General features: G+C 53.8%; 3 protein-coding genes across 4 annotated transcripts; 1 reads left to right on the top strand and 2 right to left on the bottom strand.

Annotated features, from left to right (window-relative positions):
• Positions 1-1,196: 1,196 nt before the first annotated feature.
• On the bottom strand, positions 1,197-11,749 carry BAG6 (BAG cochaperone 6). Its single transcript, XM_049653585.1, is given in 27 exon segments — positions 1,197-1,376; positions 1,662-1,808; positions 2,337-2,444; positions 2,522-2,668; positions 2,778-2,837; positions 2,936-3,082; positions 3,254-3,378; positions 3,475-3,577; positions 3,706-3,759; positions 3,949-4,118; positions 4,276-4,567; positions 5,002-5,285; positions 5,487-5,574; positions 5,678-5,790; positions 5,913-6,020; positions 6,132-6,209; positions 6,564-6,771; positions 6,773-6,817; positions 7,035-7,232; positions 7,693-7,822; positions 8,350-8,588; positions 9,198-9,272; positions 9,434-9,487; positions 9,723-9,919; positions 10,039-10,156; positions 11,252-11,378; positions 11,684-11,749. Coding segments are annotated over 26 exon segments (3,498 nt in total). The 5' UTR covers positions 11,366-11,378; positions 11,684-11,749; the 3' UTR covers positions 1,197-1,280.
• Positions 11,750-14,464: 2,715 nt separating this feature from the next.
• Positions 14,465-16,483, top strand: APOM (apolipoprotein M). 2 transcript variants are annotated; one of them, XM_049653601.1, is made up of 6 exons: positions 14,512-14,640; positions 15,034-15,188; positions 15,474-15,547; positions 15,646-15,744; positions 15,925-16,023; positions 16,446-16,483. In XM_049653601.1, the coding sequence occupies exons 1-6, from the start codon at positions 14,527-14,529 to the stop codon at positions 16,469-16,471; spliced, it is 567 nt and encodes a 188-aa protein (XP_049509558.1). In that variant the 5' UTR covers positions 14,512-14,526; the 3' UTR covers positions 16,472-16,483. The 2 variants fall into 2 exon arrangements, with proteins under 2 accessions (XP_049509559.1, XP_049509558.1); XM_049653602.1 differs by lacking the exon at positions 15,646-15,744 and having other exon boundaries at positions 14,465-14,640.
• A 111-nt stretch (positions 16,484-16,594) lies between these two features.
• CB2H6orf47 (chromosome B2 C6orf47 homolog) lies at positions 16,595-19,458 on the bottom strand. The gene is made up of 2 exons (XM_049653596.1): positions 18,797-19,458; positions 16,595-18,600 (listed from the first exon to the last, which is right to left on the bottom strand). The coding sequence occupies exon 2, from the start codon at positions 18,377-18,379 to the stop codon at positions 17,486-17,488; it is 894 nt and encodes a 297-aa protein (XP_049509553.1). The 5' UTR covers positions 18,380-18,600; positions 18,797-19,458; the 3' UTR covers positions 16,595-17,485.
• Positions 19,459-19,681: the final 223 nt, after the last annotated feature.

Raw genomic sequence — 19,681 nt, 5'->3', positions numbered from 1 at the left:
ATATTGAAGTCTTATGGATTGGGAATTAGAGCTGGCTTCCACTGGGCGATCGGTTTCTTGTGCCAGTGAGTGAGGTCTGTTGGTTACCAGTCTGCAGCTGATGGTTGGGCTGGTCACATAGGGCTACCCTCAGGTGTCTGGGGCTTTGGTGGCACACCTGGAAGGTAGAATCCCACTGGACTGTCACTAGGACATCAGGCCAATTATGTCCTTGAGCTAGTGCTCAAAGAGGTCCTGGTGGCTGCTGTAAAGTGTAGGACCTGGCCTTAGCAGGGCTCTTCTGCCACATCCAGTTGGTCCAGCACGGAGCTAACAAACAGGGAGGGGACCACAACTGCATCTCAAAGGGAGTAGCAAAGGATTGGCATCCTTGTGTCGTTTTGGTCCTGGCCACAAACTTGAGAGGACATGCCTTTAAAGTTGTCATGGACTCCATTTAAGCATGAACAGTAGGCTCCTTGGACCAGGTAGAGGAGTTCCACCATTGTCAAACTTGGCTAGGCCTGCTAAGAGTGTATTGAGGTCTGCAGCTGCTTGGAAATTAAAAGGCTTTTTACTGGATAGTCTGACAGCCCTATGCTAGCCTGGAGTAAGTTTTGTCCTCTCTGAACTTTTATTCACATGTAAAATGCTTTTGGGGTGCCTGGGTGGCTCAGGCGGTTAAAGGTCAGGATCTCAGTTTGTGAGCTCAAGCCCCAAATAGTGGAACTCTGGCGAGGACAACCGGGAACCTGCTTGGGATTCTCTCTCCCTCTCTGCCCATCCCCAACTCGCACGCATAGGCCCTCACTCTAAATTTAAAAAAAAAAAAAAAATGCTCCTGCATGAAAATGTTCCCTGTAAAGGGCTGTCGCCGTCAACAGGCTCATTTTAGTGTTGTGCTACATGAACAGTAAACCATGGTAGTGCACATCTCCCAGGGAAAGGTTAAAAGTGGTCTTACACAGCTAGGTTCCTAGAAATTCTTAAACAAGTTCAGAGAAGACAATGTACTGTTTTCATTTTTGAGAGGGTGTGTGTGAGTGGGGGAGGGGCAGAGAGCAAGGGGGAACAGTTTCTGAAGCAGGCTCTAGGCTGAGAGCAGAGAGCCAGATGGGGGCTCAAAACTCCTGAACCCTGAGATCATGACTGGAGCCGGAGTCAGACGCCCCTGAAGTACTTAGGCTATTTAAGGAAGACAATTTAGAGACCAAAGAGCCAGGAAAATCTGACTTTTATTTCTTAAATACTGTGAAGGAAGATGGGGGAAATGGTCCCCTGATGAGGGAGGGCCACAAGAACTAGGGATCATCAGCAAAGGCCCGGTGGGCATTAGGGAAGCGCTGGGGGCTGTAGTTGGGGTCTTCCTGCAGTCGCTTTTGTATATCAGCCCGGAGCTAGAGAGAGAGAGCAAGCAGGTCGGAGGGGCAGCGGCCAGGCCCCTAGGATCCCAGCAAGCACGCAAGGCCATCCCTTAGAAGCTAACACTTCCCCACCAGCCACACTGTCAGCCCAATATGGTATCGCCGAGCCTTCCCAGATGCCACTAGGGAAAAACTCTTTAAAAAAATCACATGGTAGCCCCAGACTGACCAGTTCATCTCTGAAAAGATCAGAAAAGAGGGGCCCTAGCCCAACCCCTCCCACTAGACCATCCCTATCCTGCTTCAAGGTGGGGGCACCTGCTGCCTGTAGCTCTCCTGAACCTCTGGTGCCTCCAGGTCCCGGCTCAGGCTCTCAGGGCTCGTCAGGGGCCGAGCTCCGGCTGCCTTAGCTGCCCGGCTCACGGCCTCTGAGAGAAGCAGCTGGGGGCCCTCACCCTGCATCGTCTGGGGGACAGGGGGTCGGGAGGGAAAAGAGGATCAACGTCAGATCCAGTGCCACCACCCAGCTCACCCTTTCCAGGAATCAACCACTGAGTTCCTATGCTAGTGGAGAGAAGGGGACTAGTCCAGGCGGTTTTGACAGCAGAGATACCTTCCTAGTTTTATTCGGCTCTGGCCGAAACATGGCATTTGAGTGTGTGGACTCACTCTTCAAAATAAGAGGGGCAGGATGAGTCAGGCCAGCCAGCATTCTGAGCTGGCTAGTCCACAAGAGGAAGCCCACCTTAAGGAAAATAGGCCCTAGTCACATTCCTAGCCACCAGGCAGCTGAGGGAGGACAGGACTGCTGGCAAATGCTAACATGAAGGTGTGCTGCAGCGACCGTGAGCAAGTCAATCCCCGGGAAGGTGTCCTCAGCCATTAAATGACGGGACTAAACTAGGAAGAATTCCTTGACTCTGAATAATTGGATTCTAAGCACGACAGGGGAATTTGGATAAAGAGAGATCCTCAGGGAAGAAGCAGACCAACCTTGCGTCTCTTGGCAGGCATACCACTGAGGTAGGCATCGCTCAGGGGAGGCTGCGGCTTCACCTTCCGCTGGCTCTGAATGTCCTGCTGGATAATCGGAACCCACTCCTGGGGATGAAAAGGGGATGAGTAACTGGCACAACTTTCAGCTGCCTTGGCCCACCGGCCCACCTCCCGACACTTACTGGGGGGACTGCGGCCGCCCAAGGTTCTGTCTCAGCTGAAGCTCCATCCTGTTCGTCACGGGAGCCGCCGCCCTCAGGAGCAGGAGGCGGACCTCGGGACATGGCCTCTTCTGCTGTTGTTCCAGGGGCTGGGGAAGCATTCTCCCGCTGGGAGCCAGACACGTGGGAAGACACGGGCTTCAGCACGCCCAGCTCCAGCCCTCCCGCCCCCGGTCCCCCACTCCACATCACCTGGCCCCTCAACTCTCCCTGGTACCTGAGGCTCAGGGGAAGTTCTCTCTGATCCCTGAACTTCCATTGGCTCCTCAGGAAGTGGCTATAAAATTGGACAGAGAAGGAGAACACAGAAAGCCGTCTCGGGCCTCTCCAGTTCCCTCAAGTCCCCTGACCCCAGAGCCCATCTGGGTCCCTTACCTGGGGGGGATCACCAACCCTGCGAACATATCTGAGAATGGCATCAGGGCCTACGGGCATGTGCTCCAGAACCACCTGAAGCCTCAGTCCCATCATAGTGGTCAGCCAGCTCACCAAGGACGGGTTCACCCCACGAGACATGCGACGCTGAGGGCAGAAAGCAGCCTTAGAACACAGCATCTTCAACGAGCTCTTGAGAAGTGTCAAAGAGTAAAGGACAGCAGTTGGGGGACAAAAAATAAAAACCGCAGGATACCAGAGAGAATGGAAACCCAAGGAAACAGAAGGCTGGGGCTCTGGGGCGGAGGTTGTGCTTACAATTCGGCCATTGATGACCGCGGCAAGCTCCATCTGCTGTCCCCCCAAGCAGTGCAGGTTGAGGGCCAGGCATTCAAACAGGCCCTGGTTACACAACTCAAGCAGGCGGGCCCCAAATCCACTGTCTGTGGGCAAGACACAAGGAGGAGATGCTGGCACCCGACAGCTCTGCACATCTAACACCCCCGCCCCCCCGGCCCCCCAGCCCCACTGCCCCTGACCTGTGCAGTGCAGCACATGAGCAGCGATGCTATTGAACTGCTCTTGGAGAAATTCCAGGTTTGTCCGGATGATGTCCACCCCTGGCTGAACCTGCACCAAAGACTGAGAAACAACACACACAAAGACCCTCCGAATCAGGAACCCTGGGAGACCAGGAACCAAAAGCGGTAGCAGGAACAGGAGCTACCCTGACGGGACCCAGGAGAAGAGGGAATGTGAGGGGTACTCACAAAACTCTCCCGCACGTACTCTTCCAGCCCTGTGATCAACGTGTGGGTTGCCGTCTATGGGGGAAACAGCGCAAGTTTAGATCCAAGCCCCAGCCCTCAAGACACTGCCCTCCCCTCTACCTCCAGTAAGTCCAGGGCTTGAGCTGGAGCAATCATAGCTTTAGATGACAGATAAACAGAGTCAGGAATAAAGAACAGAAAGTGACAAGAAAGAGAGCTCTGGGGTCCAAGATCTTCATTTACCCGTATGTTACCAGGTGTGGGCTCTTGGCCACCCAGGTAGTGCTGGTGGAAAAAGGATCGCAGCTGGGGCTGGAGCCGCTGCAGTGGCTGGAAATGCCCATGAAGAAGCATCACCACATCCACCATGGAAAAGTTCTGGCACAGCAGAGAGAGTAGGGCCCCAAAGAATCCTAGAGACAGGGACAGAAGTCAGCAGCGGCCTCTACCACCTGGCCTGCCCACCCACCACAAGCCCACTGGCCTCATCCCACCTCGGCAATACCCCTCAACAGAGACCATCGACCTATCCCTCCCTGTAGAAGGCCAAGGCACTCCCAATTTGCTCACCGAGGGCCCCATCAGCCCCAGGCTCAAAGATGTTGCTTGATCCACTGAGGCGCTGTATGAAAGCAGCAATACTTTCACTACTGCCAGCCCGAGCCCCCAGGGAGCCCAGCAGGGAGTTCAGCACGCCCTGCACCACGGAGGTAAAAAACTCCGGTGAAAGGCTCTCAAGACCCAGGCCTCCAGGACTCCCTGCGCCACCAGAAGGGGACCCTGGTGGGGGCATGGTCTGCTGCTCTGGGGCCGGGGGTGGGGGTGGGGGTGGCGGGGGGGGCGGAGGGGCCGTCTGTGTCGCCTGGCAAAGAGAAGGAACAAACAACAGAACACAAGGTGAACACGGAGACAAGGATGTAAAACAACACCAGAAAGGCACAAACCAAGAGGGCCGTGGAAGATGGAGAGCTATAATCTGCTCTTTACTCCCCAAAGCACAATGCGCACACATAGTTACACAGCGGCAGGATGGGGCAGAGCACCGACCCTCTCTCCCTCTCGATGGGGTAGGTTACAAAGCAGCAACACCAATTACTTCGCTTTCACAGCCTCAATTTCCTCATCTCCAAATCGGGGCAGGGGTGGGTGGGAATCCAAGTCCACAAATTCCCAAGGCTCCCTCCCACCGACATGCCACCAGAGACTGTAGCCCAGCAGCAATACCACAGCAACAAGGCACCAGCGCCTGGCCTAGCCAAGGGAAAGGGTGAAGTGATGAGCAAGCTAGGCACTTACCTGCAGAAAGTCGGTCATGCCCTGGAGAAAGGCAGGGACACCAGGCATCGCCACGGTGATGGTGGGAGAAGCCATGCCAGGCCCTCCGGCCCCTGGCCCCGCAGGACCCAGCAGGTTCCCTAGGAGCTGTGAGAACTGAAGATCGGCCGCTGAGGGTTGAGGGGGTGGAGGCTGGGCGGGTCCCCCGGGGGCAGGACCAGCTGTGGTTGCTGTGTTGGTGGTGCCTGCACTGGCTGAAGCAGTGGCAGGGGCTGGAGGTGGTGCCATTCCTGGGGTCCCCTGAGCTACAGAGGCCAAAAGAAAATAAGATGAAATCCAGAGAAACGAGACCCCACAGCATTTCCATTCTGATCTTCCCAGCAAGAAAGCAAGAATGAAGGACCTATGGAGAGAACTGGGAAGCACCAGTAAGGAGATTAAGGAGCATCAGCCTGCAGGGCCATGGGAGTGACTACAGCTGGAGACAGGGAAGAACGAGGACTCACCCACAAGAACGGGCTGCATAAGAAGCTGCCCCACGAGGCCGCTCACCATCTGGGCCAAAGAGGCATTGGTACCTAGTCCAGCGCTCTGCTGAAGGGAGAACAAAGGGGGCTTTCAGTCCTGCCCTTTTCATTCCCCACCACAGGATTCTCTCCCCGAACTTCCCCACCAGAACCCCTCCACCCTTACTCACTAGAGTACCCGAGATTGGGGGCCCCCCAGGATGGGAAGGCCGAGCCTGTGGAGGGGTAGGCCGAGCAATCACCACCCGGGTCGGAGCTGTCGGGAAACCCGGCACCTGCTGTCCTGTGGGTGGCAGAGGGGAGAGACCGGAGAGGGCTGAAGGCTGGGCCCCTGACTGCCAGCCAACGGCACCCACCACCGTGGACCGTGCCCCGCCTCCCAAACTTCCCCTTCCAGGTTATTACCTGCGGCCGCGGAGGCAACAGCTGCCACCATGGCCTGATGAGTGATCTGGTGGGCGACGGCGTGCATGAACTCAGGGGGCAGGGAGGGCAGCTGGATGAGGGTGGAGCCTGGGGGGCGGGTCTGATGTAACCTTGAACCTGGACCCCCTTCAGCCCACCCATTCGGCCCTACCCCTTCTCTACCCAGAGCTCTGCCTGCTCTGATGCCCTCTCTCTTACCCAGGGTTTGGCCATGACCAGGGGGTCCTAGGGGGCCAGTGGGAGCACTCGGAACTCCACCGGGCTGTGTGCCAGAATCTGGGTAAGGAGACAGAGAGAGTAGCCCTGAGACAGGCGAGGCCAAAGCCTAACTATATCCTCCTGAGACTGGCGTCCTTCAGGCCGCTACTCCCCCCACCAAAAAGCCTGCCTCTCCCTCCATCTAGACAGGAAGGCGGCACTCCCTTCACCATGCAAACAAAACTGCAAGGACAAGCAGTCACTCCTGCCCCTCCCCACGCATGCCAACTGAAAAGTTTCTAGTCTGGTTAACCCTGCTACCTCCATCACCCCTGACTTCTCCCTTCCCCACCCTCCCTCTCTCACACCTCGCTACAGAGCCCCCTCCCAAGCCACGTTGCTCTTCTCTACCAACAACCAATCCTAACTCACCTTGGATGTTCATGTGCATCATAACTACAGGTTCCACGCTCTGGTGGGAAATCCGGATGACCCTTGGGTGGCTGGTGGTCGGGGGGGGAGCCGGCCCTGGCGGGGGAACACCCTCGGTTGAGGACTCGACAGTGGTAGAAGTGGGAGCCAGGGATGAGGCCTGCCCAGGACCAGGGGGAGCTGCCTCCGCATTAGAAGTTGGGGGGGGGCCGAGTCCCATTCCCCGTCATGGTCACGGTGGTTCCCACGTTGATCTGGAGGAGACAGATGAATGACACAAAAGTGAGTAAAACAAGAGCCTAACCCATGGCACTCCGTGATATACTTCCGAAGTCTCCCCCATTCTCCGTCACTACGTATTTCTAAAGTCCCCACCTCTTCTCACTACTGTCAAACCTGGTAGCTACCCTGGGTCATGCCACCACCAGCCATGCGGTCTCCCTCACACCAGGCTCCTCCCCTCAGACCCACCTGGATGGGAATGGCTGCCTGCTGGAGCACCATGGGGGTGGTGTAGTGAGACATGGGCCGGACCACATGCAGGTGTCGTGGGGGCGCACAGGCCAGGTTGCAGCGCAGGTCAGACAGCGCCACAAAAGTGTTGCCCAGCAGCCGTAGGCTCTCCCCCACCAAGTTGATCAAGCGCTGGTCCTCTTCGCGGCCCTCTTGCTATATCCCCAGGGTCAAGCATAGAAAGGCCAAAAATATTAGGCTGGGACGAACGTCAATAACAAAAGCAGTAACACCTTTGAATGACACCACATTCTCTACACCCCCAGGCGTAGCCTCGGAAGCTTTCAAGTAGACCCAACCTCTATAAATAAATTCTACTTCGTGCACACGGAAAGTTTCCTATTACAACAAACCCTACGGCAAATCAGTACAGCATCATCTGCTAAATTTCCTTACTCTGCCTAAGTTTCCTAATTAACCCAAGGTATGAAAAGGTACAAAGACAGTAGGTATCACAGAGATGATGACCCTCCCTATAAACAAGGAAAACATCACTTACGAGTCTAAAGAGGAATCATTCTTTTGCAGACAATGTCTTTTTCTGGGGAAAGGATTAGCTGTATTTCGGCCTATTCCATTTGGGACAAATGGGGGTGAGGGGGTAGGCGGGGCTCACGTTGTTGTTGTAGTCCGTGGTGGCGGCAGCGCCCAGAACCTCATAGTAGCGCTGCAGGAAGGGCTGGAGGCGGCTCTCAAGCCGCTGTAGCTCCTGGAGCACTTCAACATACTCCGCAGGGGAAGGATGGCTGTGGGCAACCCCGAGAGGCAGTGAGCCAAGGCTCTCCTCAGACCCCTAACCTCAAAGTTGACACAGACTACACCTGCCCTGTCTGTCCGCAGCCTCCCGGACCCCTGGCCCAATCCCCTCTAGGACAAGCAGAGCATCTGTGCTTTACCTGTACCCACGGGAAGACAAGAGAAAATACACTGCTTCTCCCTTTCCCACCACATGATTCTATACCTGTGATGACAAGAAACTAACTCTGAAGAAAGAGGCGTGGCCTGTGAGAACTCAAGAGAGAGAATCTTAATCAGGCTCAGGAAACACCATCTGGACTTTCTTGCCCCAGGGACAGCAGTGCTTCTGGCTCAGATGCCAACTCTAACCTCATCAGCCGGTCCAGAGCCTCTCCCTGCCCACCCCCCCACCCCCGACACTAGCCCTATAGGAGAGACTGTCAAGCAGCCGTCTTCTCCCATCATATCCTTCTTGGCTCTCACACTTCACTTGGGATCCCCAAACCCCCTCCCAAAGGGTCCCTCTGTTTCTCACTTGGGTGCATTGGTCTCTGGGGCAGGTGTTGGGCCCGCTGGAGCTGGGCCGGAAGGGGTGAGCTCCGGGCTCTGGGCTGGGGCACGCTCCTCCACTTCTTCGGCCTCCATGGGCTCCCGAGGAGGCACTTCACTTTCAACTGGTTCTGATGTTTGAGAACTCAAGGCTACAGACTCCGGGGCCACGGTTGGCGTCTGTGGGGGCGGCTGACTGTGCTGTGCTTGGGGTCCCCCTCGACACTAAAGGGGAGGGATTCAGGATACCAAAGGCAGGGTGAGACTGCTGCAGAGAATTACCCAGGACAAAGGAGACTGAGTGGAGAAGGAGCTCTAGCTGGGCTCCCTGAAGGCAGGGCTTTGCATTGGCCTCTTTGATTCCCTAGCCACCAACGTAAAACTTATAGAAGAGGCACAACAAATAGCTGTTTTACTTGCAAATTACTAGCAAAATACAAAAAGTATGGTTCGCTAAATCCCCACAAAAAAAGAAAAAAAGGTCACAAGCTACAGCCACAACACAAACTAATGGAAACAGTATCAACTATAGCAATTTAGAAACTAAAAAAGCATGAACTGCTTCTATAATTGAAAGAAGCAGCCTTGAGAATTATCTGACAAGTTTGAAACAAACTTCCCGGATACCAGGCACCCAGAGAATTGGCAGGAACAAGATAGGCTGACAAAGATACTTTTTCCTGCCCCAAAGACTGAAGACTGCAGAGAAGAGACCAGATTAGACAAGGACAATCCAACTGATATGGCCAGTCATGCCTTCACCACCAGGCGGAGACAAGAGCGGTAAGGGAGAATGAAGAGACAGACAGACCCTAGACAGCCTTGTCCACTGACCTCCATCCGAGAAAGTAAGGTCTGTATATCTCTGATCATGTGCTGAGCCATCACCAGCCGTACTCGGGGCTCACTCTACGATAAGAGAGGGAAAATCAGGGTACACCTGAGATGAAGCCATGAACTCTACCACCCACTGAAGCAGGTCCCAGCCATCTCCTTGGCCAGGTTCACCCCCCACCTCATGGCCTCCTTCTCCCAGATCCCCTTCCCTGACCCTCCCAGGCCCGTGATACCTGAATCGGGGCCTGTTCCATGTTGATGTGAACATCCACAGCAGAGCCGTCACTCTGAGAAAAGGGTAAGGGAAGTTGCTCTGGGAGAAGCCAAATACTAAGGCCCCCACACCTTCAACTCATTCTCTAGAGCCCCACTCTTTTTCTCAAAGACTGAGGTCATATCAGACCTCAGGGCCCTGGAAACCCAATCTAAAGACCAAGACACCTGTCTTATAAGCTCTCTGCCATTACCACAACCAAACCACCCTTCCCCACAAAAACCATCCTATGTGGAACACAAGCTTACAGGAAGATTGAAGGTTCCAACCATGACATAGCTGTTGGCATTCCGGTCATGAACAGAGGCCCCAGGCCCCCGAGTACCAGGCGGGGGTCCCCCACCATGGGTGGCTGAGGCAGACCCTATCCCAGAAGATGCCCCAGAAGGGAGCTGCGTCTGAGGAGGAGCCCGTTCCACCAGGTGAATAACCTTTCCCCCAACATCTGCAGGGAAAAAAAAAAGATACACACCAAAGCATTATATGATCAGGTAAGCTCAAGGCCTCAGTTCATCCCTCTAGACAGCTGCCTCAACCTCTAAACTGCCTCCCCCAAACTCTTACTGTATTCCTGGAGCTTCTTATCATCCTGCAGAACTCGTCCCTGATAGATGAGCCGTTGTTTCTCAGAGGGAATGCTGACAGAGGCAGCGATGTGCTCCTTAAATTCCTTTACATTCATCTGCAAGGTAACAGAAATAAAAAACTATCAGCTAATGTAGGAAAGGGAAAGGACAGAAGGCGGACAACCGACTTTTGGGCATGAGGGGTAAAAATCACCCAATCATAAAATCACTACCCATTTGTCTTGATTGTGAGGTAATTATTGTGCAAAGCCCCAAACTAAGACGTGTTAACACCTGTCAAAACAGACAATAAATGTTAACAAAGTTCAGGTTATATGCCCAGAAGAAAATCACATGGCTGGATACAGAAAAGCTAACTGACCTTCACTTCTCTCCCTGGCTCCCAAAGGAATGTGTGTCTAAAGATACCAATGACCCCTCCCCAAACACAAAATGATACAACTCTGCAATCTCCAAAATAAACGCAATGATAAGGAAGGTGGGGTGGAAAATCAAGCCAGAAAACTCAACTAAGTAGAAAAAGAGAAAAGAGCAAACACTTTCCTAACTGGACAACATACTCTTGGGAAGTACCAGAATGTTTACACACATCTAATCACAAAAGTCTACATGGTCTTCTTGTATGTGTTTTAAAAACTACAGACCTCATGATTTTCTCTCCAAGTATTAGAGGAATTAATGGCATAAACAGCTGTGTCTGTGGCATTACAATCAAGACTCAAATTATGCCACAAATACTAGAAAATCCACTCAATAGCCTATTAGGGCTCTACCTGCACTATGGGCTCTGATTTCCAGTCTTTAAAAACAGAGTACAGATTTGACCAATTTTTGCTTTTAAGACTTGTGTTTTGGATCTCCATTCTGTTTCCCTTCCCAAAAGCAAGAGCTAGGTCTGTCCCTTTGGGCTGGGGTTCCCTCATGATGATGGCACAGATTTCCCCCTTCCTCCATATTTCCCTCTGCATGAGTTCTATCACAGTGGAAAAAGGCAGAATGAAATCTGCCTCATCCATACCTTCCCACTCAACAAGCAACACCAGAAAGTATCCTGTCTAGATCATGAACAAAGGAACCGATGAAAGAAGATTTGAGGACCCCCCCCCCAAAAAACCAGGCTCTTCTCTCAGAATAAGGGGACTACAAGAGGAAGGGTGAATGGGGGTCTTCCAGAAAGACTGGGGTCTCACCTGGGCCCCCACAATAAAGGTCCGAGTCTGAGAGTCCAAGGTCTTCACCAGCACCTCCAGGCTGTCAGGCTCCTCCATACTGGTAGTGGTACTGGTAGTATCACTGGGCTCCATGGCCGACAGCTCTCTAAGGAAGAATGGAGGGAGGGAGGCCTGCTGTCGCCCAAAGCAGATTTTATACACCCGGAAGCCTTCCCAGCCTGAGTCTCCGCCCTAATACCTAAAGAGTTTCTCCCACACAAGCACACACACACACACCCCCGCCCCCATCCCCCTTCTGATTCCGGGGCACAGGGAGAGAAACACAAAGGGCAGGAGATCGACGGCACAGAGAGCTGGAAGACAGGGAGAGATGGGAGGGGCTCCACAGTGCCAATCACAATAAGGGAGGGCCACTCAGGCTAGGAAGCAGGAAAGATAAGAAAAGGAGACCAGTGTCATCATCAGTCGCGATACGACAAAGGCCCCAAAGTTCGGCAAACCCTGGGGGACACGCGAGAGCTGGGGGGGGTGGGGGGGGGCGCGCCAGACTCTGCGGAGACAGTGGTTTCGCGCACGCGCGCCACGCCCATCGAACCCGCCTAAGTCACTACAGACCCGAGATGACGGACACTCACGGGGGGCCAGACTGGCTAGCTGACTGCCCCCCTCTTCCACCTTCCCTCGACGCTCCAGCAGAGCGCCGGAACCAACACACACCAAACACACACACACACACACACACACACCCCACACACACACCCACACACACACTACCACCACCCCGGACTCCGCCCCCGACTTCCCCAAGGTACCGTCACTTCCGGTCTCCCCCAACTTGCCACCGATGGCCACTTCCGTTTCCCCGATAGTATTTGGGGATCGCAAGGCGGTACTTCCGGCTCCCCCAGGTCCCCAAGATTTACTTTTGTGGGGCACGATGAGGAAGTTCGCGGCCCCCAACAATGAGTTCCTTGGGGCGAGAAGGGCCGGGGCCGGCCTGGATGGGAGGGAGCCGAGCACCCCGAGGAGCCGCGGCCACCGTCGCCCGGGGGACCGTACTGCGCCTGCGTGCGTCGCTCTACGCATGCGTACACTCTTGGGCACCGCCCACCCCCGCTGACGCTGTTCATTTCTTCTGTGCACGCGCTTGAGCTGTGGGAGGTTGAGGTGGCTACTATAAATGCCTGAAAAAAATTACTAGATGAGACTCTACGCCTCGAGAAGCTTTGGACAGTTGTATGCAACTTGGAGTTTGGGGACTGGGGATTGCGCCTCATCAATCCATGTTATTAAAGTCGTGGCCGGCAGAGAATTTAAGGCGGCACTGTCCTGGCCTCCTAAAATTCTGTCTTGTCACTCTGGCCCTCGAGGCTCTCTACTCCTTCGGCGCCTCCGGAAGTCATCCTTTCCTTAGACGGTTGGAGGTGGTTCGCGAGCTGGGCGTGCCGTCGCGTCGTTGGGGCTGACCTCGGTTCTGCTCGGTGGGCGTTTGGCGGGCTGTGGGCGCCATGTTCCTCGCCGGCGATGTGCGGCCAAGGGGACGCGCCATATTTTGGAGAAACTAGGATTTACTGTTTTTTAGGACTTTCGTCAAAAAGGGGACCTCAGAGTTTGGGAATTAGGAGCAAATGGACTCAGATTGGACCGAAACACAAGAATCTGACCCTGGGGTTTTGAAGGGGGTGTTGAAGGGCTTCCGCAAGCCCCGGGTCCGCGGGCAGGCGGGACGGTGTTCGCTGCCTAAGCCCTCTAGCCCACCCGCTGCCCTCGGGCCAGGGCCTTGGCCCCCTGGCGCTGCAACTTTCCCAGCCAGGCCGGTTGCTGCCGGTGTGCCTGGCTGCGGTGTCCATAGCCTTTCTGGGATTCGTAGTTTCTACCCAGGTCCCAAGGACCGTTTCGGTTAAGAGTTCTAATAAACACCTGTTTAGAGAGCTCTTGGTTTGTGTCAGCCACTTTACTAAGGGTTTTGCGTACTGTCCTTAAAAGCCTTTCAACACCTAGGATAGTTGCTACTTACAATTTATAGATGACTACCTAGGCGAAAGTAAGTGGCAGAACTGACAAATCCAGACCTACCAGACCCCGGGTAGAGCACTTCTACCAATAAGTTGTTGTATTTTATATGTATTTGTTTTTTATGATAAAAAGTAACAAACGTTACCCGTAAATAGTAATAATGAGCACTCATATACCCATCACCCAAATTTTGTTCTTTTCATTAAATCGCAAGCGCATAGCAACCTCACCTCTCAGAACAAATTTTTTGGCAGTCTGTGGGTTATACATAATCTATTAAGGAAGCCATCTTTCATTGCATTAACTGCTCCACCCACTTGGCTCTCCTTACTATTATTTGAGAACCTAAAACCCACCAGAAACTGTAGTAAGTGCTTTTACAAGCATTAGTTATGGCGAATATTTACTTTGGACTTAACTATGTGCAGGCCTTTGTTAAGGACTTTATGTGCATTGTCTCTTTTAATCCTAGCAGATTGATGATTTGGTCATTTTACAAATAAAAAACAGACATAGAGATTCATAAAATTGTCCAAGATCTAACAAATAGTGGAGTTAGGGTTTGCACCCTCTCTGTCTAACACCAGCACCTATCCTCTAACCGTTAGATTATGTAGCCTCTTGTAGTAATAAATGTTGAACAAATAGACTCATGTCCACGAACTTTCTCAGGGGTGTACATATTGTTTCCCCAATTATAAACTTCAGAGGGAAAGTTTTCCATCCACCAGGCCCCAGCGCCTAGTTCATACCTGTTCTAAAGAACTTACCAGGTTGTATTGCAATGATTTTTGTTTACATAGCTAGTTTTCCTTTTACTGCTTCAAGGCCAGGGACTATGTCATTCATTTTTATGTCCCTAGGGCTTAGCTGACAAACAGCTGGGACTCAAAACAGTTTGCTAAGTGAATGAATGAATCAGTCCACCTCTCTTCAGTGCTGCACAACACAGCAGAAAACCAGCTCAGATATAGGTTGAAAGGCCACAGGCTTCTACTTAAGAGGGCTCAGCTTTCCTAATTCTTGAGAGACCCTTGGACATGTCAGGGTGTATTCTGGAGTACTGGCATCTAGAAGAGGGGGAGGAAGGCCCAAACACTGTAAGTAATCCAGGCTTGGGTTGGAAAACAAGGTTGAAGTTACTCATTAGCAGGTGAAAGGGTCAAGGGTCAAGGCAAGGGGGCTGGAAGCTGAGTGGACTGAGTAACTAGCAGGGGGAGAGAGCAGTTAAGGCACCAGCCACTTCACGAAGAGCACCAGCTCCCTCCTGCCTGAAGATGTTCTACCAAATATGGGCAGCTCTATTCTACCTCTATGGTATTCTCCTTAACTCCATCTACCAGTGCCCTGAGTTCAGTCAACTGACAACTCAGGGAGTGGATGGGAAAGAGGTATGGACGAATGGGGGGAGCTTATGGTGGGGGCTCTGAAGGATTTGGGTGGTGGCCTTGAGTGACCGGAAGCCACACTGGGAAAGGGAGAAAGGGCGTGTGTGTTTGTGACAATGAATGCAAGAACAAGTAAAAAAAAAATAGTAGTATGGCCATCAATGTGGAGACATGGTAGAATTGGGGGCGGGTGGTTACTCAAGGTGATTGAGAGGAGACAAAGGAAAACTCACTTAATGGCTCCCTGTCATAACCCAAACCTTAGTTGGAAAAAAACAGCCACCACTCCACTCCTAAGTCTTGCCGTCTTAAGAGTGATGATGAAGAGGTTGAATGGATCTTGTAGTGGGGACCCACCCTTTTCTGATCCCCTCCCCCCCACCTGGTTCTCTGCAGTTCCCAGAGCCACACCTGGGCCGGTGGTACTTTATCGCAGGGGCAGCTCCCACCAAGGAGGAATTGGCGACTTTTGACCCTGTGGACAACATTGTTTTCAACATGGCTTCAGGCTCTGCCCCCACACAGCTCCAGCTTCGTGCTACCATCCGCACGTGAGTGGTGAGGAGGCAGAGGCACCAGTAGGTGCAGTCTCTGTTCAGAATATGAGCACCCACCCACAAAGAACTGGGCTCTTTGGGATATCTGCTATTCTTGGCCCACTGAGTCAACAGTTCTATTAGTTTCCTTCTGAAGAGAGATGGGCCTAACCAACCATACCTTGGTAGCTTGATACTACCAAGGGGATCCAGGCTTCAAAAAGAAGTAAGATAAATAGAGGTTGGTATTGTGTGGTTGGGGTGCCACTCAGCCCTTCCTCCTTGTCACCACTTCTGCAGGAAAAATGGGCTCTGTGTGCCCCGGAAATGGATCTACCACCTGACTGAGGGGAGCACAGATCTCAGAACTGAAGGTTGGTTCTCTCCAGCCCTCATGCTCCCCAAGTCCCCTGGGCTTGCTTGGTTTTGCATCTCTGCCCTGACACTCTCCCCACCTCCCCGTCCCAAACAGGGCGCCCAGACATGAAGACCAAGCTCTTCTCCAGCTCATGCCCAGGTGGAATCATGCTGAAAGAGTCAGGCCAGGGTTATCAGCGCTTCCTCCTCTACAGTGAGTGGAGATGCCAGGCAGGAAGGGTTGGAGGAAACACTTGGAGGGCAGGAGCCTCTCACTCTGGGTCCTATGATATCATCCTAGGAAGGGCTGGGTGCCTCCATGAGGTCCTCACCAGGGTGGTGCTAAGAAGCAGGGACTTTGATAGGCCTGCCTGGTTCTGCCTTGCTCTTCCAGATCGCTCACCACACCCTCCTGAGAAATGTGTGGAGGAATTTCAGTCCCTGACCTCTTGTTTGGACTCCAAAGCCTTCTTACTGACTCCCAGGAATCAAGGTGAGGGGGTAAAGTCCCACAGAAGAGGACTAGGACTCACCAAGTCTTATGTGCCAGATGAAAGGGACTCAAGTGATGTCACCAGAGGACATGGCCAAAGGCTGACATCATTAGAATGGCAGTGTTGACACCTCCGTTTGTGTCATAGGCTGTGATGACATCAGAAGGATGTGGCCAAGAGCTATGATGTCTCCCAAGGGAGCCAGGATGGGCTCTGGGCTACTCAAAGGAGAGGTTTCAGAGTTTGTGGTGTATAAATGGGGCAGAGGGGCAGAGATGTAGGGGGAAAGGCCTCAGAGACCCCTTCTTAGATGTGGGGAAAAGCAGGAATGCATTCTCCTCTACCCTGTTACCACCAGTGTTGCCTTTCTTCCTGGATTTCCTTCCTTTTCATCCTCTTCTTTTCTCCGTCCTCCCACCAGAGGCCTGTGCGCTGTCCAGTGACTGACCTGTGGCTTCATCTGTGCCCCAGATGGATATGGTGGGAGCTGCAGTTGTGCTGCAGGGAGAAGCTGGAGACTCCCAGCTCCCTTTCAAGAGTAATAAAGATGGTTTTTCAATCCTCATCTCATTTTGGGTTTGTCCCCAGACATCAATCCCACTACCTCCATTTCAGTACTCCCCCTGGGTCTTCTGCCACCTAAACCCCCAGCTGGACGGCGTCAGGAAGGACACTGAGTGGCGGTATGTCTCACTTTGTAGTGATATATTTAGGATTTGGTGTGACACAGTTATTTATTGCTGAGTGTGCAAACCCCTAACCCCAGAGTGGAGACTGCAAGCTCCAATGCTTCCCCATACTGCCTGTCTCAGCTGCCAGTCCCTCTGAACTGGCCCTCCTTCCAATACTGCCTGCACCATTCCCACTTCCCCTGGCTCCTGGGAACACCCAGACCCTCCCTGCAGGCTCCCTGTCACCTGGGGTCCCTATCCACACCCCCAATCCACCCACAGAACAGTCCCATTCTCCTCTAGATGGCTCAGATCCCAAGATCTAAGGGGATCCCTTGGGGCTCCAACCACCCTCTAACCCTAGTCAGAAGTCTGTCTGTCCTGCCTCTGGTCTCCTCCAGCCCTGGGTAGTTTTGAAAGGTAAAGAGGACCCTTTAGTCTTTATTTGTTACCACCACACTTTTTTTTTTTTTCTTTTAAAAAGTAGAGGTGGAAAGAAAAAAAAACGAAAGTGGGGGAAACGTAAAAGCAAAAAGTAACAACAGCTGGTGAATTCAAGGGCAATATCCCCATTGTCCATAAACAGATACCCTAAACGGCTCTATTCTCCCCTGTGTGTGAAGGGGGGGCCCTGTGCCCTCATACCCTGGGGTTTATTCCCCATCCCTGAGGTCCCTGTGCTTACAATCTGGGTCATGGCCCCCACTCTTCTCCTAAAGGCCACACTATTTTCACCCTTGCTCCCACCCCATTCAGGGTGGGGGCACTACGGTCACCCCCTATCCCGCAGTCACAGCCCCTTTCCTGGATCTCCCCTCCACTCCTCACCCTCCCTCTCCAACTTCTCGCCCTCCAAGTCAGTGGCCTCCTCATCCCCACTGGGCTCCCGGAGGCTGACAACCAGCACTAGGGCCTGTAGGAGACCAAAGAGGCAGGCAAAGTGCAGGGGGTGAGCAGTAAGTAGGCTCAACACAGCATGGAGCCCATGCAGGGCAGCCAGGAAGCACAGCAGCCCATGCAGCCAGAGGCCCAGGGGTCCACGCAGGCCCAACGCGTCCAAAGCTGCCCTCAGAGGCCTTGAGCACAGCCCCAGCAGTGCTGAGGCCAGCAGCTCCAGCAGGTGCAGAGTCAAGTTGGTTGAGATCTGCAGACACTCCTCTGGGCCCCCCAGGTACTGCAAGGGAGCCCCTGCTCCCCCATCTGGATCCCCCCGTAGCCAGCCCAGCAGTTTCTGATGCCGCCCTGGCTTCTCCACTGGGACTTCAGGCCCGGTGGGGCTCAGTCCCCCTTCAGGGGACACTCCAGATTTCCTGGTGCCACTTGAGTCCACAGGATCCCGTCCAAGTTTGGGAATGGTCCCTCCAGTCTCCAGTCTCCCAGACTCTTGAGTGTTAGAGATAGTCTTGTCCCACTTGAGGGAATCCATTCTTTTGCTCCCCAGTTGCTCATCTTGGGACTCCCTGCTTGGCTGTGGAGGAGCCCCACAGCTCCTCCGTACCCCTGGGTCTTTGGCCTTGGGAGGCCCCACATCTCCCATGGTTTCTGGGGCACTATCCCAGTCACTCCCTGAATTCTCAGAGGAGCTGTCCACTGGTCTGGGTTCTGGGGCAGGCAGGTCAGGTTTCATTGGTTTCCGGCGGCCCCAGGGGCGAGGTAGCCAGCCACCAAGTCGTCGCAGGAACATGGCTGGGATGTGTAATGAGCCCCCAAATTCTGCGGCTGCTTCCTCGCACTGCTTAGATTCTCAGGTTTAGGGGCTGTCTCCTCAAAAGCCAGGATCTGTTCAAGCTCAGAAGAACTGTTATCTTTTTGGTGATTCCTACTCTGAAATCAGAAGTGGCTCCACACTTTCCTGAACGGTCGTGCAGCTTCAAGTGTGACAAGCAGCTTGTTTCCTTTTCAGTTCTGAGGTAAAGAAGGGAGGCACATCCAAATTCATTCACCACCACCACCCCCCCCCCCCCCCCCCCCCCCCCCACCCCACCACACAAGATTCAGAACAAGAATCTCAGGATCTGACAAGGCCTGGGTCACCCCCACGGTGACCTCCCTGCGTTTCCGGGTTTCCTTTCCTGCAGGCAGCACCCCAAGTTTCACTCACCAAGGCCACGCCCCAAGGTGCCCCAGAAACTGGGGAGGCGGTGCTCCATCCAAGAAGGAAGGAAGGTGGCCCTGGGTTCTCAGTTGCTCCCAATCTGGAGAGTCCTGAACTGCTGACCTAAGGGAGCTCAAGAATAGGCAGTCTCCTATTGGGGGGTTAGGAGAGAGGTGTTGAGCAAACTCCACTCAGCAGCGTTCTTCCTTTGATTTAGAGACCTATGAATCCTACAAAGCGGCCCGACCGGGACCCAAGCATGCAGCTGAGACGCGGCCTCCGCAAGGTCAGGCCAGAAATATCTTGGGAGATCCTCGTCTCGAGGCCAAGCGCGGGCCTGCCTGGGGATCTAGGCGTCCGGGAGCTGTGCGCTGCGACCCCTCCCGGGCCCCGGCGTCGGGGCCGCGGCCTCACCAAGCCTTCTGGAGCCGCAGAGCCCGGAAGCAGCTGCACCGGGGCTGGAGGGACAGACGGGGGCGGAGCCCGAAGCTCGCGGGGCGGACCCTGCGGATCCACCGCCCCCTGCGCCCCCGCGCCTTTAGTACGCGCCACTCCGCAGGGCGCGAGTGGAGATCAGGCAGGGCCAGGGCCTGAGTGTAAACCTAGCCCCCCATTTTCGTCGCCCACAGGTGCTCCCCTAAACTCGCCCGCTCCCTTTAGTCCCCTGCCTTTCGGTTCTTCCCTGCAACACCCCCCACCACCACCACTCCTTCTCATGTCCAGGACTTCATGGAAGGGTTTTCCGAAAAAGAAAGGTGCTTTTCTGGGACTCGTGTAGCTCTTCCCTGCCGTTCTACGCAGATTTTACTTCCTGGATCTGACAACAGTGAGCTCTCCATGTGCCTGGCACCTGGCATGAGCAGCGGGAAGGAGGGGGAAGAGGGAGGGAAA

The sequence above is a fragment of the Panthera uncia genome, assembly GCF_023721935.1.
Source record: "Panthera uncia isolate 11264 chromosome B2 unlocalized genomic scaffold, Puncia_PCG_1.0 HiC_scaffold_24, whole genome shotgun sequence".
In the NCBI taxonomy this organism is placed as follows: domain Eukaryota; kingdom Metazoa; phylum Chordata; class Mammalia; order Carnivora; family Felidae; genus Panthera; species Panthera uncia.
This window is presented reverse-complemented; position numbering and strand designations above follow the sequence as displayed.